This window comes from Salmo salar, chromosome ssa05 (genome assembly GCF_905237065.1).
Source record: "Salmo salar chromosome ssa05, Ssal_v3.1, whole genome shotgun sequence".
Taxonomy (NCBI): domain Eukaryota; kingdom Metazoa; phylum Chordata; class Actinopteri; order Salmoniformes; family Salmonidae; genus Salmo; species Salmo salar.
The window spans coordinates 91,593,856-91,613,250 of record NC_059446.1 but is presented as its reverse complement, the minus strand read 5'-3'; the positions used below and the strand labels follow the sequence as shown (position 1 = coordinate 91,613,250).

Below are 19,395 nucleotides of genomic sequence, written 5' to 3'. Positions count from 1 at the left end.
GGCCAGGGTTCCACATCTCTCCATACTACAGACTGTGTGTCGGCTGGGGCCAGGGTTCCACATCTCTCCATACTACAGACTGTGTGTCGGCTGGGGCCAGGGTTCCACATCTCTCCATACTACAGACTGTGTGTCGGCTGGGGCCAGGGTTCCACATCTCTCCATACTACAGACTGTGTGTCGGCTGGGGCCAGGGTTCCACATCTCTCCATACTACAGACTGTGTGTCGGCTGGGGCCAGGGTTCCACATCTCTCCATACTACAGACTGTGTGTCTGCTGGGGCCAGGGTTCCACATCTCTCCATACTACAGACTGTGTTGTCTGCTGGGGCCAGGGTTCCACACCTCTCTGCTAGCTGCAGACTGACAGTGTTGCAGTCAACCTGACAGCGTGGAGTCACGCCCCAGGCCTTTACATCTCTTGCCTGTAGACGGGGCACCTGATGGAGGCCTGAGTGAGACTGCTGCTGTCAGTAACACTTCCACCAGTGACCTCTGACCTGTGTGTAACTCAGTGAGAGTGATTCCACCAGTAACCTCTGACCTGTGTGTAACTCAGTGAGAGTGATTCCACCAGTGACCTCTGACCTGTGTGTAACTCAGTGAGAGTGATTCCACCAGTAACCTCTGACCTGTGTGTAACTCAGTGAGAGTGATTCCACCAGTGACCTCTGACCTGTGTGTAACTCAGTGAGAGTGATTCCACCAGTAACCTCTGACCTGTGTGTAACTCAGTGAGAGTGATTCCACCAGTAACCTCTGACCTGTGTGTAACTCAGTGAGAGTGATTCCACCAGTGACCTCTGACCTGTGTGTAACTCAGTGAGAGTGATTCCACCAGTAACCTCTGACCTGTGTGTAACTCAGTGAGAGTGATTCCACCAGTAACCTCTGACCTGTGTGTAACTCAGTGAGAGTGATTCCACCAGTAACCTCTGACCTGTGTGTAACTCAGTGAGAGTGATTCCACCAGTAACCTCTGACCTGTGTGTAACTCAGTGAGAGTGATTCCACCAGTAACCTCTGACCTGTGTGTAACTCAGTGAGAGTGATTCTACCAGTAACCTCTGACCTGTGTGTAACTCAGTGAGAGTGATTCTACCAGTAACCTCTGACCTGTGTGTAGTAGTCAGTGAGAGTGATTCTACCAGTAACCTCTGACCTGTGTGTAGTAGTCAGTGTAAAGCCAGAGGGGCTGTGTTTATAGTGCTATTCTACATCAAGAATAGAATAGAACAGATATTCTACATCAAGAATAGAATAGAACAGATATTCTACATAAAGAATAGAATAGAACAGATATTCTACATCAAGAATAGAATAGAACAGATATTCTACATCAAGAATAGAATAGAACAGATATTCTACATCAAGAATAGAATAGAACAGATATTCTACATCAAGAATAGAATAGAATAGATATTCTACATCAAGAATAGAATAAACAGATATTCTACATCAAGAATAGAATAGAACAGATATTCTACATCAAGAATAGAATAAACAGATATTCTACATCAAGAATAGAATAGAACAGATATTCTACATCAAGAATAGAATAGAACAGATATTCTACATCAAGAATAGAATAGAATAGATATTCTACATCAAGAATAGAATAAACAGATATTCTACATCAAGAATAGAATAGAACAGATATTCTACATCAAGAATAGAATAAACAGATATTCTACATCAAGAATAGAATAGAACAGATATTCTACATCAAGAATAGAATAGAACAGATATTCTACATCAAGAATAGAATAGAATAGATATTCTACATCAAGAATAGAATAAACAGATATTCTACATCAAGAATAGAATAGAACAGACATTCTACATCAAGAATAGAATAGAATAGATATTCTACATCAAGAATAGAATAGAATAGATATTCTACATCAAGAATAGAATAGAACAGATATTCTACATCAAGAATAGAATAGAACAGATATTCTACATCAAGAATAGAATAAACAGATATTCTACATCAAGAATAGAATAAACAGATATTCTACATCAAGAATAGAATAAACATATATTCTACATCAAGAATAGAATAGAACAGATATTCTACATCAAGAATAGAATAAACAGATATTCTACATCAAGAATAGAACAGATATTCTACATCAAGAATAGAACAGATATTCTACATCAAGAATAGAATAGAACAGATATTCTACATCAAGAATAGAATAAACAGATATTCTACATCAAGAATAGAACAGATATTCTACATCAAGAATAGAATAAACAGATGTTCTACATCAATAATAGAATAGAACAGATATTCTACATCAAGAATAGAACAGATATTCTACATCAAGAATAGAATAGAACAGATATTCTACATCAAGAATAGAGTCAATGTAATGTTTGTACTATTCCACTGTTCTATTCCTATAGTTACCACTGTAGAAATAGAATGAGAATCCTTGTTAATCATTGTAATTCTACCAGGGGCCTGTGTGCATGACTTAGTCAGAGAGCCAGAGAGGCTTCTACAGAGGATCTGCAATAGTGCTATTCTCTCTCTCCCATCTGCACTTCTTACCATTTATTTTATTTCTGGGTAAATTAATCAAATAAAAGAGACCTGGAAAGATTAGATTATTAATCTGATACTCTGTATTAATGGGACAACTACTAAAGTTAATCTGGAAACAGGACTGTTAAGCATAGTTCAGCATTACATTCTGACATAATGTGTTGTGTATCACACCTGGGTTCAAATAGTATTCCAAATCGTTCAAATACTTTAGAGCATTTGCCTGGAGTGCCAAGTGGGCGGGGTTTGCCCTTTTTTTGTGAGACTTTTTCTTTTGGTTCTATTGCATCAGACAAGCTCAATCAAGCACAGATACAGTTATCCGCAATGATTTTCAAATAGTCTTTCAACCCAGGTCTGTTGTGTATGCAGATGACTTCACAGAGACCATCTCCCTCGATGCCAATCAGAGGCAAGCATCAAGAACATCTTAATAGTGGAATACAGTTATTCATCACAGCTTTTTATTTATCTGGCCGCTCAGGAGCAAAAAAGGCTAGAAGAAGAAGTGAGGTAATTCTGATCAGTTGGAGAGGGGAAAAACAATCCCGTGTTCTATATCAGACCATCCTTTTTGTTTGATTGCCTTTAGACTGTGAGGCTCAGACAGGGTGGTTTTGTTGTTTGTTGATTTGGGACACAGCCTTGATACAGACATGATTCAGGGCAGCTGTCATCCTGCCCGAGACAGCCAGGCAAGCTGAGATATGCTGCTTATTGATACTGGCTGATGGAGATATGCCAGGTTTGTAGCAAGGCTGTAGCTGGGCTGTGAGTGACACATTCAAAGCTGAAGCCAGCAGGAATTCTGAGTCTAGAGATCCTCAGGTTTTTCTTTGGCATGTTCAGCTAAGATGCACTAATACCAGCTAGCTAGGCTGCTTGGGGGTTTAGGAAAGTTTTACAGTTGTACTTTATTTTTAATTCAGTGCCTGTCTGCCTGCCTGTTGGAAGTTCTGGGGTAATTGTGGATGCTGTGTGGTGAATACTGTATATCGTTGTTATTGTAATAATCTGGGTGATTCGTTGAATCCGACTGCGGCATCTCATTCTGCAACCAGCTGGATATTCATATTTAAGGACGTAATTTAGATGAAGTGTGTGAAATGGTACCTTATTTCCCTATGTAGTCCACTCCTTTTGACAAGGGAAGCATAGGACTCTGGCTAAAAAGCAGTGCGCTATGTAGGGAAAAGGAGGTCATTTGGAACACACAGAGAGATAAAGAGTCTTTCTGAAGGACTCGAGAGCAATACAAAGAAACTCCCTTTTGTTGGAGTGTTTATTTACTCATTACAGTCAAGCAGACATAAAACAGTATACATTTTTTTATTTTATTACGTTTTCGGAGTAGAGTTGGTGTCTGAAATGATTGACACTTTTGATAAAGACTGTATGAAATAAATCATTGAAATACAGAGCAATATGTGAATTCTACATTTTTTTAAATTATAGAATTATATTATTTTATGCTAATACAATTGCTCAGAGAAAGGGATTTTGTAAAACAAAACAATATATATTTTTTTTCTCATAAAGTTAGGGGTCAAAATTGTTGACAGCCCATGAAAGGTTCTGTACTCAGTAGCTACACGCTATATGCATAAAGAAATGTTAGAGATGTATTATGAGGAACAAAGAACCCAACCAGCCGTTCAGTACAGGGTTTAGTTAGTTTAGTGTTCAGTGTTCCATAAAGGTCATGCATCGCCACGGGAACTAGAGGAGCTGCGGGTGCTTCAGCACCGCCTGAAACATTTATAACCTTTACTAGTCCTGTATTAACAGACCTTTACTAGTCCTGTAGTAACAGACCTTTACTAGTCCTGTATTAACAGACCTTTACTAGTCCTGTATTAACAGACCTTTACTAGTCCTGTATTAACAGACCTTTACTAGTCCTGTATTAACAGACCTTTACTAGTCCTGTATTAACAGACCTTTACTAGTCCTGTAGTAACAGACCTTTACTAGTCCTGTATTAACAGACCTTTACTAGTCCTGTATTAACAGACCTTTACTAGTCCTGTATTAACAGACCTTTACTAGTCCTGTATTAACAGACCTTTACTAGTCCTGTATTAACAGGCCTTTACTAGTCCTGTATTAACAGACCTTTACTAGTCCTGTATTAACAGACCTTTACTAGTCCTGTATTAACAGACCTTTACTAGTCCTGTATTAACAGGCCTTTACTAGTCCTGTATTAACAGGCCTTTACTAGTCCTGTATTAACAGACCTTTACTAGTCCTGTATTAACAGACCTTTACTAGTCCTGTATTAACAGACCTTTACTAGTCCTGTATTAGTGTACCTTTACTAGTCCTGTATTAACATACCTTCACTAGTCCTGTATTAATGGACCTTTACTAGTCCTGTATTAGTGGACCTTTACTAGTCCTGTATTAACAGACCTTTACTAGTCCTGTATTAACAGACCTTTACTAGTCCTGTATTAACAGACCTTTACTAGTCCTGTATTAACAGACCTTTACTCGTCCTGTATTAGTGTACCTTTACTAGTCCTGTATTAACATACCTTCACTAGTCCTGTATTAATGGACCTTTACTAGTCCTTTATTAGTGGACCTTTACTAGTCCTGTATTAACAGACCTTTACTAGTCCTGTATTAACAGACCTTTACTAGTCCTGTATTAACAGACCTTTACTAGTCCTGTATTAGTGGACCTTTACTAGTCCTGTATTAACAGACCTTTACTAGTCCTGTATTAACAGACCTTTACTAGTCCTGTATTAGTGGACCTTTACTAGTCCTGTATTAACAGACCTTTACTAGTCCTGTATTAACAGACCTTTACTAGTCCTGTATTAACAGACCTTTACTCGTCCTGTATTAGTGTACCTTTACTAGTCCTGTATTAACATGCCTTTACTAGTCCTGTATAAACAGACCTTTACTAGTCCTGTATTAACAGACCTTTACTAGTCCTGTATTAACAGGCCTTTACTAGTCCTGTATTAACAGACCTTTACTAGTCCTGTATTAACAGACCTTTACTAGTCCTGTATTAACAGACCTTTACTAGTCCTGTATTAGTGGACCTTTACTAGTCCTGTATTAACAGACCTTTACTAGTCCTGTATTAACAGACCTTTACTCGTCCTGTATTAGTGTACCTTTACTAGTCCTGTATTAACATACCTTCACTAGTCCTGTATTAATGGACCTTTACTAGTCCTGTATTAGTGGACCTTTACTAGTCCTGTATTAACAGACCTTTACTAGTCCTGTATTAACAGACCTTTACTAGTCCTGTATTAATAGACCTTTACTAGTCCTGCATTAACAGACCTTTACTAGTCCTGTATTAACAGGCCTTTACTAGTCCTGTGTTAACAGACCTTTACTAGTCCTGTATTAACAGACCTTTACTAGTCCTGTATTAACAGACCTTTACTAGTCCTGTATTAACAGACCTTTACTAGTCCTGTATTAACGGACCTTTACTAGTCCTGTATTAGTGGGCCTTTACTAGTCCTGTATTAACGGACCTTTACTAGTCCTGTATTAACAGACCTTTACTAGTCCTGTATTAGTGGGCCTTTACTAGTCCTGTATTAACGGACCTTTACTAGTCCTGTATTAACAGACTTTTACTAGTCCTGTATTAACAGACCTTTACTAGTCCTGTATTAACAGACCTTTACTAGTCCTGTATTAGTGGACCATTACTAGTCCTGTATTAACAGACCTTTACTAGTCCTGTATTAACAGACCTTTACTAGTCCTGTATTAACAGACCTTTACTAGTCCTGTATTAACAGACCTTTACTAGTCCTGTATTAACAGACCTTTACTAGTCCTGTATTAACAGACCTTTACTAGTCCTGTATTAGAAGACCTTTACTAGTCCTGTGTTAACAGGCCTTTACTAGTCCTGTATTAACAGGCCTTTACTAGTCCTGTATTAACAGGCCTTTACTAGTCCTGTATTAACAGCCCTTTACTAGTCCTGTATTAACAGACCTTTACTAGTCCTGTATTAGTGAACCTTTACCAGTCCTGTATTAACAGACCTTTACTAGTCCTGTATTAACAGGTCTTTACTAGTCCTGTATTAGTGGACCTTTACTAGTCCTGTATTAACAGACCTTTACTAGTCCTGTATTAACGGGCCTTTACTAGTCCTGTATTAACAGACCTTTACTAGTCCTGTATTAACAGACCTTTACTAGTCCTGTATTAACAGACCTTTACTAGTCCTTTATTAACAGACCTTTACTAGTCCTGTATTAGTGGACCATTACTAGTCCTGTATTAACAGACCTTTACTAGTCCTGTATTAACAGACCTTTACTAGTCCTGTATTAACAGACCTTTACTAGTCCTGTATTAACAGACCTTTACTAGTCCTGTATTAACAGACCTTTACTAGTCCTGTATTAACAGACCTTTACTAGTCCTGTATTAGTGGACCTTTACTAGTCCTGTGTTAACAGGCCTTTACTAGTCCTGTATTAACAGGCCTTTACTAGTCCTGTATTAACAGGCCTTTACTAGTCCTGTATTAACAGCCCTTTACTAGTCCTGTATTAACAGACCTTTACTAGTCCTGTATTAGTGAACCTTTACCAGTCCTGTATTAACAGACCTTTACTAGTCCTGTATTAACAGGCCTTTACTAGTCCTGTAAACAGGCCTTTACTAGTCCTGTATTAGCGGACCTTTACTAGTCCTGTATTAACAGACCTTTACTAGTCCTGTATTAACAGACCTTTACTAGTCCTGTATTAACAGACCTCTACTAGTCCTGTATTAGTGTACCTTTACTAGTCCTGTATTAACATACCTTCACTAGTCCTGTATTAATGGACCTTTACTAGTCCTGTATTAGTGGACCTTTACTAGTCCTGTATTAACAGACCTTTACTAGTCCTGTATTAACAGGCCTTTACTAGTCCTGTATTAACAGACCTTTACTAGTCCTGTATTAACAGACCTTTACTAGTCCTGTATTAACAGACCTTTACTAGTCCTGTATTAACAGACCTTTACTAGTCCTGTATTAACAGACCTTTACTAGTCCTGTATTAGTGGGCCTTTACTAGTCCTGTATTAACAGACCTTTACTAGTCCTGTATTAACAGGCCTTTACTAGTCCTGTATTAACAGACCTTTACTAGTCCTGTATTAACAGACCTTTACTAGTCCTGTATTAACAGACCTTTACTAGTCCTGTATTAACAGACCTTTACTAGTCCTGTATTAACAGACCTTTACTAGTCCTGTATTAACAGACCTTTACTAGTCCTGTATTAACAGACCTTTACTAGTCCTGTATTAACAGACCTTTACTCGTCCTGTATTAGTGTACCTTTACTAGTCCTGTATTAACATACCTTCACTAGTCCTGTATTAACGGACCTTTACTAGTCCTGTATTAGCGGACCTTTACTAGTCCTGTATTAACAGACCTTTACTAGTCCTGTATTAACAGACCTTTACTAGTCCTGTATTAACAGGCCTTTACTAGTCCTGTATTAACAGACCTTTACTAGTCCTGTATTAACAGACCTTTACTAGTCCTGTATTAACAGACCTTTACTAGTCCTGTATTAGTGTACCTTTACTAGTCCTGTATTAACATACCTTCACTAGTCCTGTATTAATGGACCTTTACTAGTCCTGTATTAGTGGACCTTTACTAGTCCTGTATTAACAGACCTTTACTAGTCCTGTATTAACAGACCTTTACTAGTCCTGTATTAACATACCTTTACTAGTCCTGTATTAACAGACCTTTACTAGTCCTGTATTAACAGACCTTTACTCGTCCTGTATTAGTGGACCTTTACTAGTCCTGTATTAACAGACCTTTACTAGTCCTGTATTAACAGACCTTTACTAGTCCTGTATTAACAGACCTTTACTAGTCCTGTATTAGTGGGCCTTTACTAGTCCTGTATTAACAGACCTTTACTAGTCCTGTATTAACAGGCCTTTACTAGTCCTGTATTAACAGACCTTTACTAGTCCTGTATTAACAGACCTTTACTAGTCCTGTATTAACAGACCTTTACTAGTCCTGTATTAACAGACCTTTACTAGTCCTGTATTAACAGACCTTTACTAGTCCTGTATTAACAGACCTTTACTAGTCCTGTATTAACAGACCTTTACTAGTCCTGTATTAACAGACCTTTACTCGTCCTGTATTAGTGGACCTTTACTAGTCCTGTATTAACATACCTTTACTAGTCCTGTATTAGTGGACCTTTACTAGTCCTGTATTAGCAGACCTTTACTAGTCCTGTATTAACAGGCCTTTACTAGTCCTGTATTAACAGGCCTTTACTAGTCCTGTATTAACAGGCCTTTACTAGTCCTGTATTAACAGACCTTTACTAGTCCTGTATTAACAGACCTTTACTAGTCCTGTATTAACAGACCTTTACTAGTCCTTTATTAACAGACCTTTACTAGTCCTGTATTAACGGGCCTTTACTAGTCCTGTATTAACGGACCTTTACTAGTCCTGTATTAACAGACCTTTACTAGTCCTGTATTAACAGACCTTTACTAGTCCTGTATTAACAGACCTTTACTAGTCCTGTATTAGCAGACCTTTACTAGTCCTGTATTAACAGACCTTTACTAGTCCTGTATTAACAGACCTTTACTAGTCCTGTATTAACAGACCTTTACTAGTCCTGTATTAGCAGACCTTTACTAGTCCTGTATTAGCAGACCTTTACTAGTCCTGTATTAGCAGACCTTTACTAGTCCTGTATTAGTGGACCTTTACTAGTCCTGTATTAACAGACCTTTACTAGTCCTGTATTAGTGGGCCTTTACTAGTCCTGTATTAACAGACCTTTACTAGTCCTGTATTAACAGGCCTTTACTAGTCCTGTATTAACAGGCCTTTACTAGTCCTGTATTAACAGACCTCTACTAGTCCTGTATTAACAGACCTTTACTAGTCCTGTATTAACAGACCTTTACTAGTCCTGTATTAACAGACCTTTACTAGTCCTTTATTAACAGACCTTTACTAGTCCTGTATTAACAGGCCTTTACTAGTCCTGTATTAACAGACCTTTACTAGTCCTGTATTAACAGACCTTTACTAGTCCTGTATTAACAGACCTTTACTAGTCCTGTATTAACAGACCTTTACTAGTCCTGTATTAACAGACCTTTACTAGTCCTGTATTAACAGACCTTTACTAGTCCTGTATTAACAGACCTTTACTAGTCCTGTATTAACAGACCTTTACTAGTCCTGTATTAACAGGCCTTTACTAGTCCTGTATTAACAGACCTTTACTAGTCCTGTATTAACAGACCTTTACTAGTCCTGTATTAACAGACCTTTACTAGTCCTGTATTAACAGACCTTTACTAGTCCTGTATTAGTGTACCTTTACTAGTCCTGTATTAACATACCTTCACTAGTCCTGTATTAATGGACCTTTACTAGTCCTGTATTAGTGGACCTTTACTAGTCCTGTATTAACAGACCTTTACTAGTCCTGTATTAACAGACCTTTACTAGTCCTGTATTAACAGACCTTTACTAGTCCTGTATTAACATACCTTTACTAGTCCTGTATTAACAGACCTTTACTCGTCCTGTATTAGTGTACCTTTACTAGTCCTGTATTAACATATCTTTACTAGTCCTGTATTAATGGACCTTTACTATTCCTGTATTAGTGGACCTTTACTAGTCCTGTATTAACAGACCTTTACTAGTCCTGTATTAGTGGACCTTTACTAGTCCTGTATTAGCAGACCTTTACTAGTCCTGTATTAACAGGCCTTTACTAGTCCTGTATTAACAGGCCTTTACTAGTCCTGTATTAACAGACCTTTACTAGTCCTGTATTAACAGACCTTTACTAGTCCTGTATTAACAGACCTTTACTAGTCCTGTATTAACAGACCTTTACTAGTCCTGTATTAACAGACCTTTACTAGTCCTTTATTAACAGACCTTTACTAGTCCTGTATTAACAGGCCTTTACTAGTCCTGTATTAACAGACCTTTATTAGTCCTGTATTAACAGACCTTTACTAGTCCTGTATTAACAGACCTTTACTAGTCCTGTATTAACAGACCTTTACTAGTCCTGTATTAACAGACCTTTACTAGTCCTGTATTAACAGACCTTTACTAGTCCTGTATTAACAGACCTTTACTAGTCCTGTATTAACAGACCTTTACTAGTCCTGTATTAACGAACCTTTACTAGTCCTGTATTAGTGGACCTTTACTAGTCCTGTATTAACAGACCTTTACTAGTCCTGTATTAACAGACCTTTACTCGTCCTGTATTAGTGTACCTTTACTAGTCCTGTATTAACATACCTTCACTAGTCCTGTATTAATGGACCTTTACTAGTCCTGTATTAGTGGACCTTTACTAGTCCTGTATTAACAGACCTTTACTAGTCCTGTATTAACAGACCTTTACTAGTCCTGTATTAACAGACCTTTACTAGTCCTGTATTAACAGACCTTTACTAGTCCTGTATTAACAGACCTTTACTAGTCCTGTATTAACAGACCTTTACTCGTCCTGTATTAACAGACCTTTACTCGTCCTGTATTAGTGTACCTTTACTAGTCCTGTATTAACATACCTTCACTAGTCCTGTATTAATGGACCTTTACTAGTCCTGTATTAGCGGACCTTTACTAGTCCTGTATTAACGGACCTTTACTAGTCCTGTATTAACAGACCTTTACTAGTCCTGTATTAACAGACCTTTACTAGTCCTGTATTAACAGACCTTTACTAGTCCTGTATTAACAGGCCTTTACTAGTCCTGTATTAACAGACCTTTACTAGTCCTGTATTAACAGACCTTTACTAGTCCTGTATTAACAGACCTTTACTAGCCCTGTATTAACGGACCTTTACTAGTCCTGTATTAGTGGGCGTTTACTAGTCCTGTATTAACGGACCTTTACTAGTCCTGTATTAACAGACCTTTACTAGTCCTGTATTAGTGGGCCTTTACTAGTCCTGTATTAGTGGGCCTTTACTAGTCCTGTATTAACGGACCTTTACTAGTCCTGTATTAACAGACTTTTACTAGTCCTGTATTAACAGACCTTTACTAGTCCTGTATTAACAGACCTTTACTAGTCCTGTATTAACAAACCTTTACTAGTCCTGTATTAACAGACCTTTACTAGTCCTGTATTAACAGACCTTTACTAGTCCTGTATTAGTGGACCTTTACTAGTCCTGTATTATCAGGCCTTTACTAGTCCTGTATTAATAGGCCTTTACTAGTCCTGCATTAACAGGCCTTTACTAGTCCTGTATTAACAGACCTTTACTAGTCCTGTATTAACAGACCTTTACTAGTCCTGTATTAGTGAACCTTTACTAGTCCTGTATTAACAGATCTTTACTAGTCCTGTATTAACAGGTCTTTACTAGTCCTGTATTAGTGGACCTTTACTAGACCGGTATTAACAGACCTTTACTAGTCCTGTATTAACAGACCTTTACTAGTCCTGTATTAGTGGACCTTTACTAGTCCTGTATTAACAGACCTTTACTAGTCCTGTATTAACAGACCTTTACTAGTCCTGTATTAACAGACCTTTACTAGTCCTGTATTAACAGACCTTTACTAGTCCTGTATTAACAGACCTTTACTAGTCCTGTATTAACAGACCTTTACTAGTCCTGTATTAACAGACCTTTACTAGTCCTGTATTAACAGACCTTTACTAGTCCTGTATTAACAGACCTTTACTAGTCCTGTATTAACAGACCTTTACTAGTCCTGTATTAACAGACCTTTACTCATCCTGTATTAGTATACCTTTACTAGTCCTGTATTAACTTACCTTCACTAGTCCTGTATTAATGGACCTTTACTAGTCCTGTATTAGTGGACCTTTACTAGTCCTGTATTAACAGACTTTACTAGTCCTGTATTAACAGACCTTTACTAGTCCTGTATTAACAGACCTTTACTAGTCCTTTATTAACAGACCTTTACTAGTCCTGTATTAACAGAACTTTACTAGTCCTGTATTAACAGACCTTTACTAGTCCTGTATTAGTGAACCTTTACTAGTCCTGTATTAACAGGTCTTTACTAGTCCTGTATTAGTGGACCTTTACTAGTCCTGTATTAACAGACCTTTACTAGTCCTGTATTAACAGACCTTTACTAGTCCTGTATTAGTGGACTTTTACTAGTCCTGTATTAACAGACCTTTACTAGTCCTGTATTAACAGACCTTTACTAGTCCTGTATTAACAGACCTTTACTAGTCCTGTATTAACAGACCTTTACTAGTCCTGTATTAACAGACCTTTACTAGTCCTGTATTAACAGACCTTTACTAGTCCTGTATTAGTGGACCTTTACTAGTCCTGTATTAACAGACCTTTACTAGTCCTGTATTAACAGACCTTTACTAGTCCTGTATTAGTGGACCTTTACTAGTCCTGTATTAACAGACCTTTACTAGTCCTGTATTAACAGACCTTTACTCGTCCTGTATTAGTGTACCTTTACTAGTCCTGTATTAACATACCTTCACTAGTCCTGTATTAATGGACCTTTACTAGTCCTGTATTAGTGGACCTTTACTAGTCCTGTATTAACAGACCTTTACTTGTCCTGTATTTACAGACCTTTACTAGTCCTGTATTAACAGACCTTTACTAGTCCTGTATTAACAGACCTTTACTAGTCCTGTATTAACAGACCTTTACTAGTCCTGTATTAACAGGCCTTTACTAGTCCTGTATTAACAGACCTTTACTAGTCCTGTATTAACATACCTTTACTAGTCCTGTATTAACAGACCTTTACTAGTCCTGTATTAACGGACCTTTACTAGTCCTGTATTAGTGGACCTTTACTAGTCCTGTATTAACGGACCTTTACTAGTCCTGTATTAACAGACCTTTACTAGTCCTGTATTAGTGGGCCTTTACTAGTCCTGTATTAACGGACCTTTACTAGTCCTGTATTAACAGACTTTTACTAGTCCTGTATTAACAGACCTTTACTAGTCCTGTATTAACAGACCTTTACTAGTCCTGTATTAACAGACCTTTACTAGTCCTGTATTAACAGACCTTTACTAGTCCTGTATTAACAGACCTTTACTAGTCCTGTATTAACAGACCTTTACTAGTCCTGTATTAACAGACCTTTACTAGTCCTGTATTAACAGACCTTTACTAGTCTTGTATTAACAGACCTTTACTAGTCCTGTATTAGTGGACCTTTACTAGTCCTGTATTAACAGACCTTTACTAGTCCTGTATTAACAGACCTTTACTCGTCCTGTATTAGTGTACCTTTACTAGTCCTGTATTAACATACCTTCACTAGTCCTGTATTAATGGACCTTTACTAGTCCTGTATTAGTGGACCTTTACTAGTCCTGTATTAACAGACCTTTACTAGTCCTGTATTTACAGACCTTTACTAGTCCTGTATTAACAGACCTTTACTAGTCCTGTATTAACAGACCTTTACTAGTCCTGTATTAACAGACCTTTACTAGTCCTGTATTAACAGGCCTTTACTAGTCCTGTATTAACAGACCTTTACTAGTCCTGTATTAACAGACCTTTACTAGCCCTCTATTAACAGACCTTTACTAGTCCTGTATTAACGGACCTTTACTAGTCCTGTATTAGTGGACCTTTACTAGTCCTGTATTAACGGACCTTTACTAGTCCTGTATTAACAGACCTTTACTAGTCCTGTATTAGTGGGCCTTTACTAGTCCTGTATTAACGGACCTTTACTAGTCCTGTATTAACAGACTTTTACTAGTCCTGTATTAACAGACCTTTACTAGTCCTGTATTAACAGACCTTTACTAGTCCTGTATTAACAGACCTTTACTAGTCCTGTATTAACATACCTTTACTAGTCCTGTATTAACAGACCTTTACTAGTCCTGTATTAACAGACCTTTACTAGTCCTGTATTAACAGACCTTTACTAGTCCTGTATTAACAGACCTTTACTAGTCCTGTATTAGGCCCTTCTTCGGCTTACTAGTCCTGTATACAGCCTTACTAGTCCTCATAGTGTCTGTATTAACAGACCTTTACTAGTCCTGTTTACAGACCTTTACTAGTCCTGTATTAACAGGTCTTTACTAGTCCTGTATTAGTGGACCTTTACTAGTCCTGTGTTAACAGACCTTTACTAGTCCTGTATTAACAGACCTTTACTAGTCCTGTATTAACAGACCTTTACTAGTCCTGTATTAGTGAACCTTTACTAGTCCTGTATTAGCAGTCCTTTACTAGTCCTGTATTAACAGGTCTTTACTAGTCCTGTATTAGTGGACCTTTACTAGTCCTGTATTAACGGACCTTTACTAGTCCTGTATTAACAGACCTTTACTAGTCCTGTATTAACAGACCTTTACTAGTCCTGTATTAACAGACCTTTACTAGTCCTGTATTAACAGACCTTTACTAGTCCTGTATTAACAGACCTTTACTAGTCCTGTATTAACAGACCTTTACTAGTCCTGTATTAGTGGACCTTTACTAGTCCTGTATTTGTGGAAAGATATAGATATCAGTAATGCTTTCTTCTTCTCCATAGGGCTCTGGTCTAAAGTAGTGCACACCATATGGAATAGGGTGCCATAGTGCTCTGGTCTAAAGTAGTGCACACCATATGGAATAGGGTGCCATAGAGCTCTGGTCTAAAGTAGTGCACACCATATGGAATAGGGTGACATAGGGCTCTGGTCAAAAGTGGTGCACTATATAGGGAATGTGGTGCCGTTTGGGATCAAGCCTTTCTCTCACAACAGTAATTTCTAGTCAGATAAATGCTCTCACACACACAATATAATCTACAGAGATCTGCTGTGTCCTATAGTTAGACACAAGGACCACTGAACTAGCGTCATTCTATAGGGTCACAATATAATCTACAGAGATCTGCTGTGTCCTATAGTTAGATACAAGGACCACTGAACTAGCGTCATTCTATAGGGTCACAATATAATCTACAGAGATCTGCTGTGTCCTATAGTTAGACACAAGGACCACTGAACTAGCGTCATTCTATAGGGTCACAATATAATCTACAGAGATCTGCTGTGTCCTATAGTTAGACACAAGGACCACTGAACTAGCGTCATTCTATAGGGTCACAATATAATCTACAGAGATCTGCTGTGTCCTATAGTTAGATACAAGGACCACTGAACTAGCGTCATTCTATAGGGTCACAATATAATCTACAGAGATCTGCTGTGTCCTATAGTTAGATACAAGGACCACTGAACTACCGTCATAAAAGGAGACAGACGTGTTGATTAATGTTTTCCTCTGAAACTGACAGTCTTCTCTAATTGCGTTGTGTATCCATCCAGGCCTTAACTTTGCCTGTCTGTCTCTCCTTCCGCCCCGTCTGCCCACCCGTCTGTCTACCTGTCTCCTCAATGATTGATTTACCCCTCAAAAAAACAATGATTAGCGCATTCTCTGAAATGCGTTGGTTTTAACAATAAAATTTTGTAAAAAATTTCAAAACAAACTTTTCTATTCTCCTATCAAGAGTTGCCAAATGGATCTTTCCATCCTCTCTCTCCTCAGTGGTGACCTGCCCTGCGCCTCCTCCCATCCACAACGGGCTCCTGGAGGGATCCGTGTTTGAGTGGGGTACCAGCGTGAGCTACAGCTGCCTGCCCGGGTACCAGCTCTCCTTCCCGGCTATCCTCACCTGTGTGGGCCTGGGCTCCTGGAGAGGAGATCTGCCTCAGTGTCTGCGTGAGTCAACACAACAAACACCTTCATGTTTTAGAAATACAGGTTTCCAACTCTGTACAAATAGTTTTTTAGAGATACAGGTTTCCAACTCTGTACAAATAGTTTTTTACAGATACAGGTTTCCAACTCTGTACAAATACTTTTTAGAGATACAGGTTTCCAACTCTTTACGAAGATGTTTAGAGATACAGGTTTCCAACTCTGTACAAATAGTTTTTTAGAGATACAGGTTTCCAACTCTGTACAAAGATGTTTAGAGATACAGATTTCCAACTCTGTACAAAGATGTTTAGAGATACAGATTTCCAACTCTGTACAAAGATGTTTAGAGATACAGATTTCCAACTCTGTACAAAGATGTTTAGAGATACAGATTTCCAACTCTGTACAAAGATTCCTCAAATGTTTTAGAGATACAGGTTTCCAACTCTGTACAAAGATGTTTAGAGATACAGATTTCCAACTCTGTACAAAGATGTTTAGAGATACAGATTTCCAACTCTGTACAAAAAGTTTTAGAGATACAGGTTTTCAACACGTAGATAATAATAATTTATTGTGTGTCCCTTTCTTGCATCTCAACAAACAACAGCACAGCATCACCAATAGGTGCATAAATACACATCAATCACAAACTATAGCATACAACACATGGATACGGTTCCTAATTCAGTTAGTAATTTATACTGGTGGGAATCAATGATTTCTGGGCTCTGGCGGTTTTGTTAAGATGGACTCTGTATCGGCGGCCTGATGCTAGGAGCTGGTACTCCTGGGTGGGATAGTTCGGTGGCAACTGCCATGGCATAATGTTTCAGAGATGTTCAACTCTGTACAAACATGTAGATTGTCATGGTATAATGTTTCAGAGATGTTCAACTCTGTACAAACATGTAGATTGTCATGGTATAATGTTTCAGAGATGTTCAACTCTGTACAAACATGTAGATTGCCATGGTATAATGTTTCAGAGATGTTCAACTCTGTACAAACATGTAGATTGCCATGGTATAATGCTTCTGAGATGTCCAACTCTGTACAAACATGTAGATTGCCATGGTATAATGTTTCAGAGATGTTCAACTCTCTACAAACACATATTGTTTCTGAGATGTACAAAGAGGTAGATTGCATATTGTACTGTTTAAAAATAGCATGTTGTCTTCTATATTGTGATGAATAATAAGTAGGCTTGCTACAGTGCACAGCTGAGAGATTGGAGATTTTTAACAATAGGACAAAGTGCTGAGCATGTAAATCCTGAAAAGTGATAATGTATGCATATTGTGCAGTAAATGCTTCCTCAATTATCCCCAGTAGATTGGTTCTACTAAGTCAAGTACAGTACAGAGTCAATACAGAGCTGGGTCCTTTCACTGCTGAATATAGAGATTAACACCACAGCAGTACAGTACAGTATAGGGTAATAACACTAGATTAACACCACAGCAGTACAGTACAGTATAGGGTAATATCACTAGATTAACACCACAGCAGTACAGTACAGTATAGGATAATAACACTAGATTAACACCACAGCAGTACAGTATAGGGTAATATCACTAGATTAACACCACAGCAGTACAGTATAGGGTAATAACACTAGATTAACACCACAGCAGTACAGTACAGTATAGGATAATATCACTAGATTAACACCACAGCAGTACAGTACGTATGGGTAATAACACTAATTAACACCCTAGTATGGTAATAACCTAATTCCCCACGCAGTACGTATAGGGTAATATCACTAATTCACCACCATATATATATCACTAGATTAACTCCACAGCAGTACAGTACAGTATAGGGTAATAACACTAGATTAACACCACAGCAGTACAGTATAGGGTAATAACACTAGATTAACACCACAGCAGTACAGTATAGGGTAATAACACTAGATTAACACCACAGCAGTACAGTATAGGATAATATCACTAGATTAACACCACAGCAGTACAGTACAGTATAGGGTAATAACACTAGATTAACACCACAGCAGTACAGTATAGGGTAATAACACTAGATTAACACCACAGCAGTACAGTACAGTATAGGATAATATCACTAGATTAACACCACAGCAGTACAGTATAGGGTAATATCACTAGATTAACACCACAGCAGTACAGTATAGGGTAATATCACTAGATTAACACCACAGCAGTACAGTATAGGGTAATATCACTAGATTAACACCACAGCAGTACAGTATAGGGTAATATCACTAGATTAACACCACAGCAGTACAGTATAGGGTAATAACACTAGATTAACACCACAGCAGTACAGTACAGTATAGGGTAATAACACTAGATTAACACCACAGCAGTACAGTATAGGATAATATCACTAGATTAACACCACAGCAGTACAGTATAGGGTAATATCACTAGATTAACACCACAGCAGTACAGTATAGGGTAATAACACTAGATTAACACCACAGCAGTACAGTATAGGGTAATATCACTAGATTAACACCACAGCAGTACAGTATAGGGTAATAACACTAGATTAACACCACAGCAGTACAGTATAGGGTAATAACACTAGATTAACACCACAGCAGTACAGTATAGGGTAATAACACCACTAGATCCCTCATTCTCCCATCTGCACTTATAATATTGCTAAAGATAGAGGTACGTCTTCTCTACCAGGCAACATCATCATCAACAACAACATCAACATCATCAACAACAACATCTCTGCAGTTGTCTTGTCCAGCAGGGTTAGAGAGAGTAGCGTCATCTCAAATGGCACTGACAGGACTCTGGTCAAATGTAGTGCACTATATAGGGAATAGGGTCCCATTTGGGACTCGGACTAGCGTCTCTCTGCATGTATACTGATAACTGGGAAGAATAGAAAATTCATCAAGGAAAGAAGTTAGGAGACTCCGAGCCTGAGTCCACAGGCGGGTTTAACACCGTACAGCTAGTTCTGGCCCCCAGCCGTCCATCCCATCTACCTTATATTTCCATAAAACAGAAGGTTATCACTGAGGCTGCCGCTCAGAGCCGTGACAAATGGCTGTGTCACCTTTTTTGGTCCTTAACATTCTAGAA

General features: G+C 38.2%; 1 protein-coding gene across 1 annotated transcript in view; it reads left to right on the top strand.

Moving 5' to 3' along the window:
* The window catches only part of LOC106606155 (CUB and sushi domain-containing protein 3), a 492,730-nt gene that overhangs the window by 436,139 nt on the left and 37,196 nt on the right, over positions 1-19,395 (top strand). Inside the window, 1 exon segment of the mRNA XM_045717778.1 lies at positions 16,145-16,318. Within this exon segment, the coding sequence (XP_045573734.1) occupies positions 16,145-16,318 (174 nt within the window).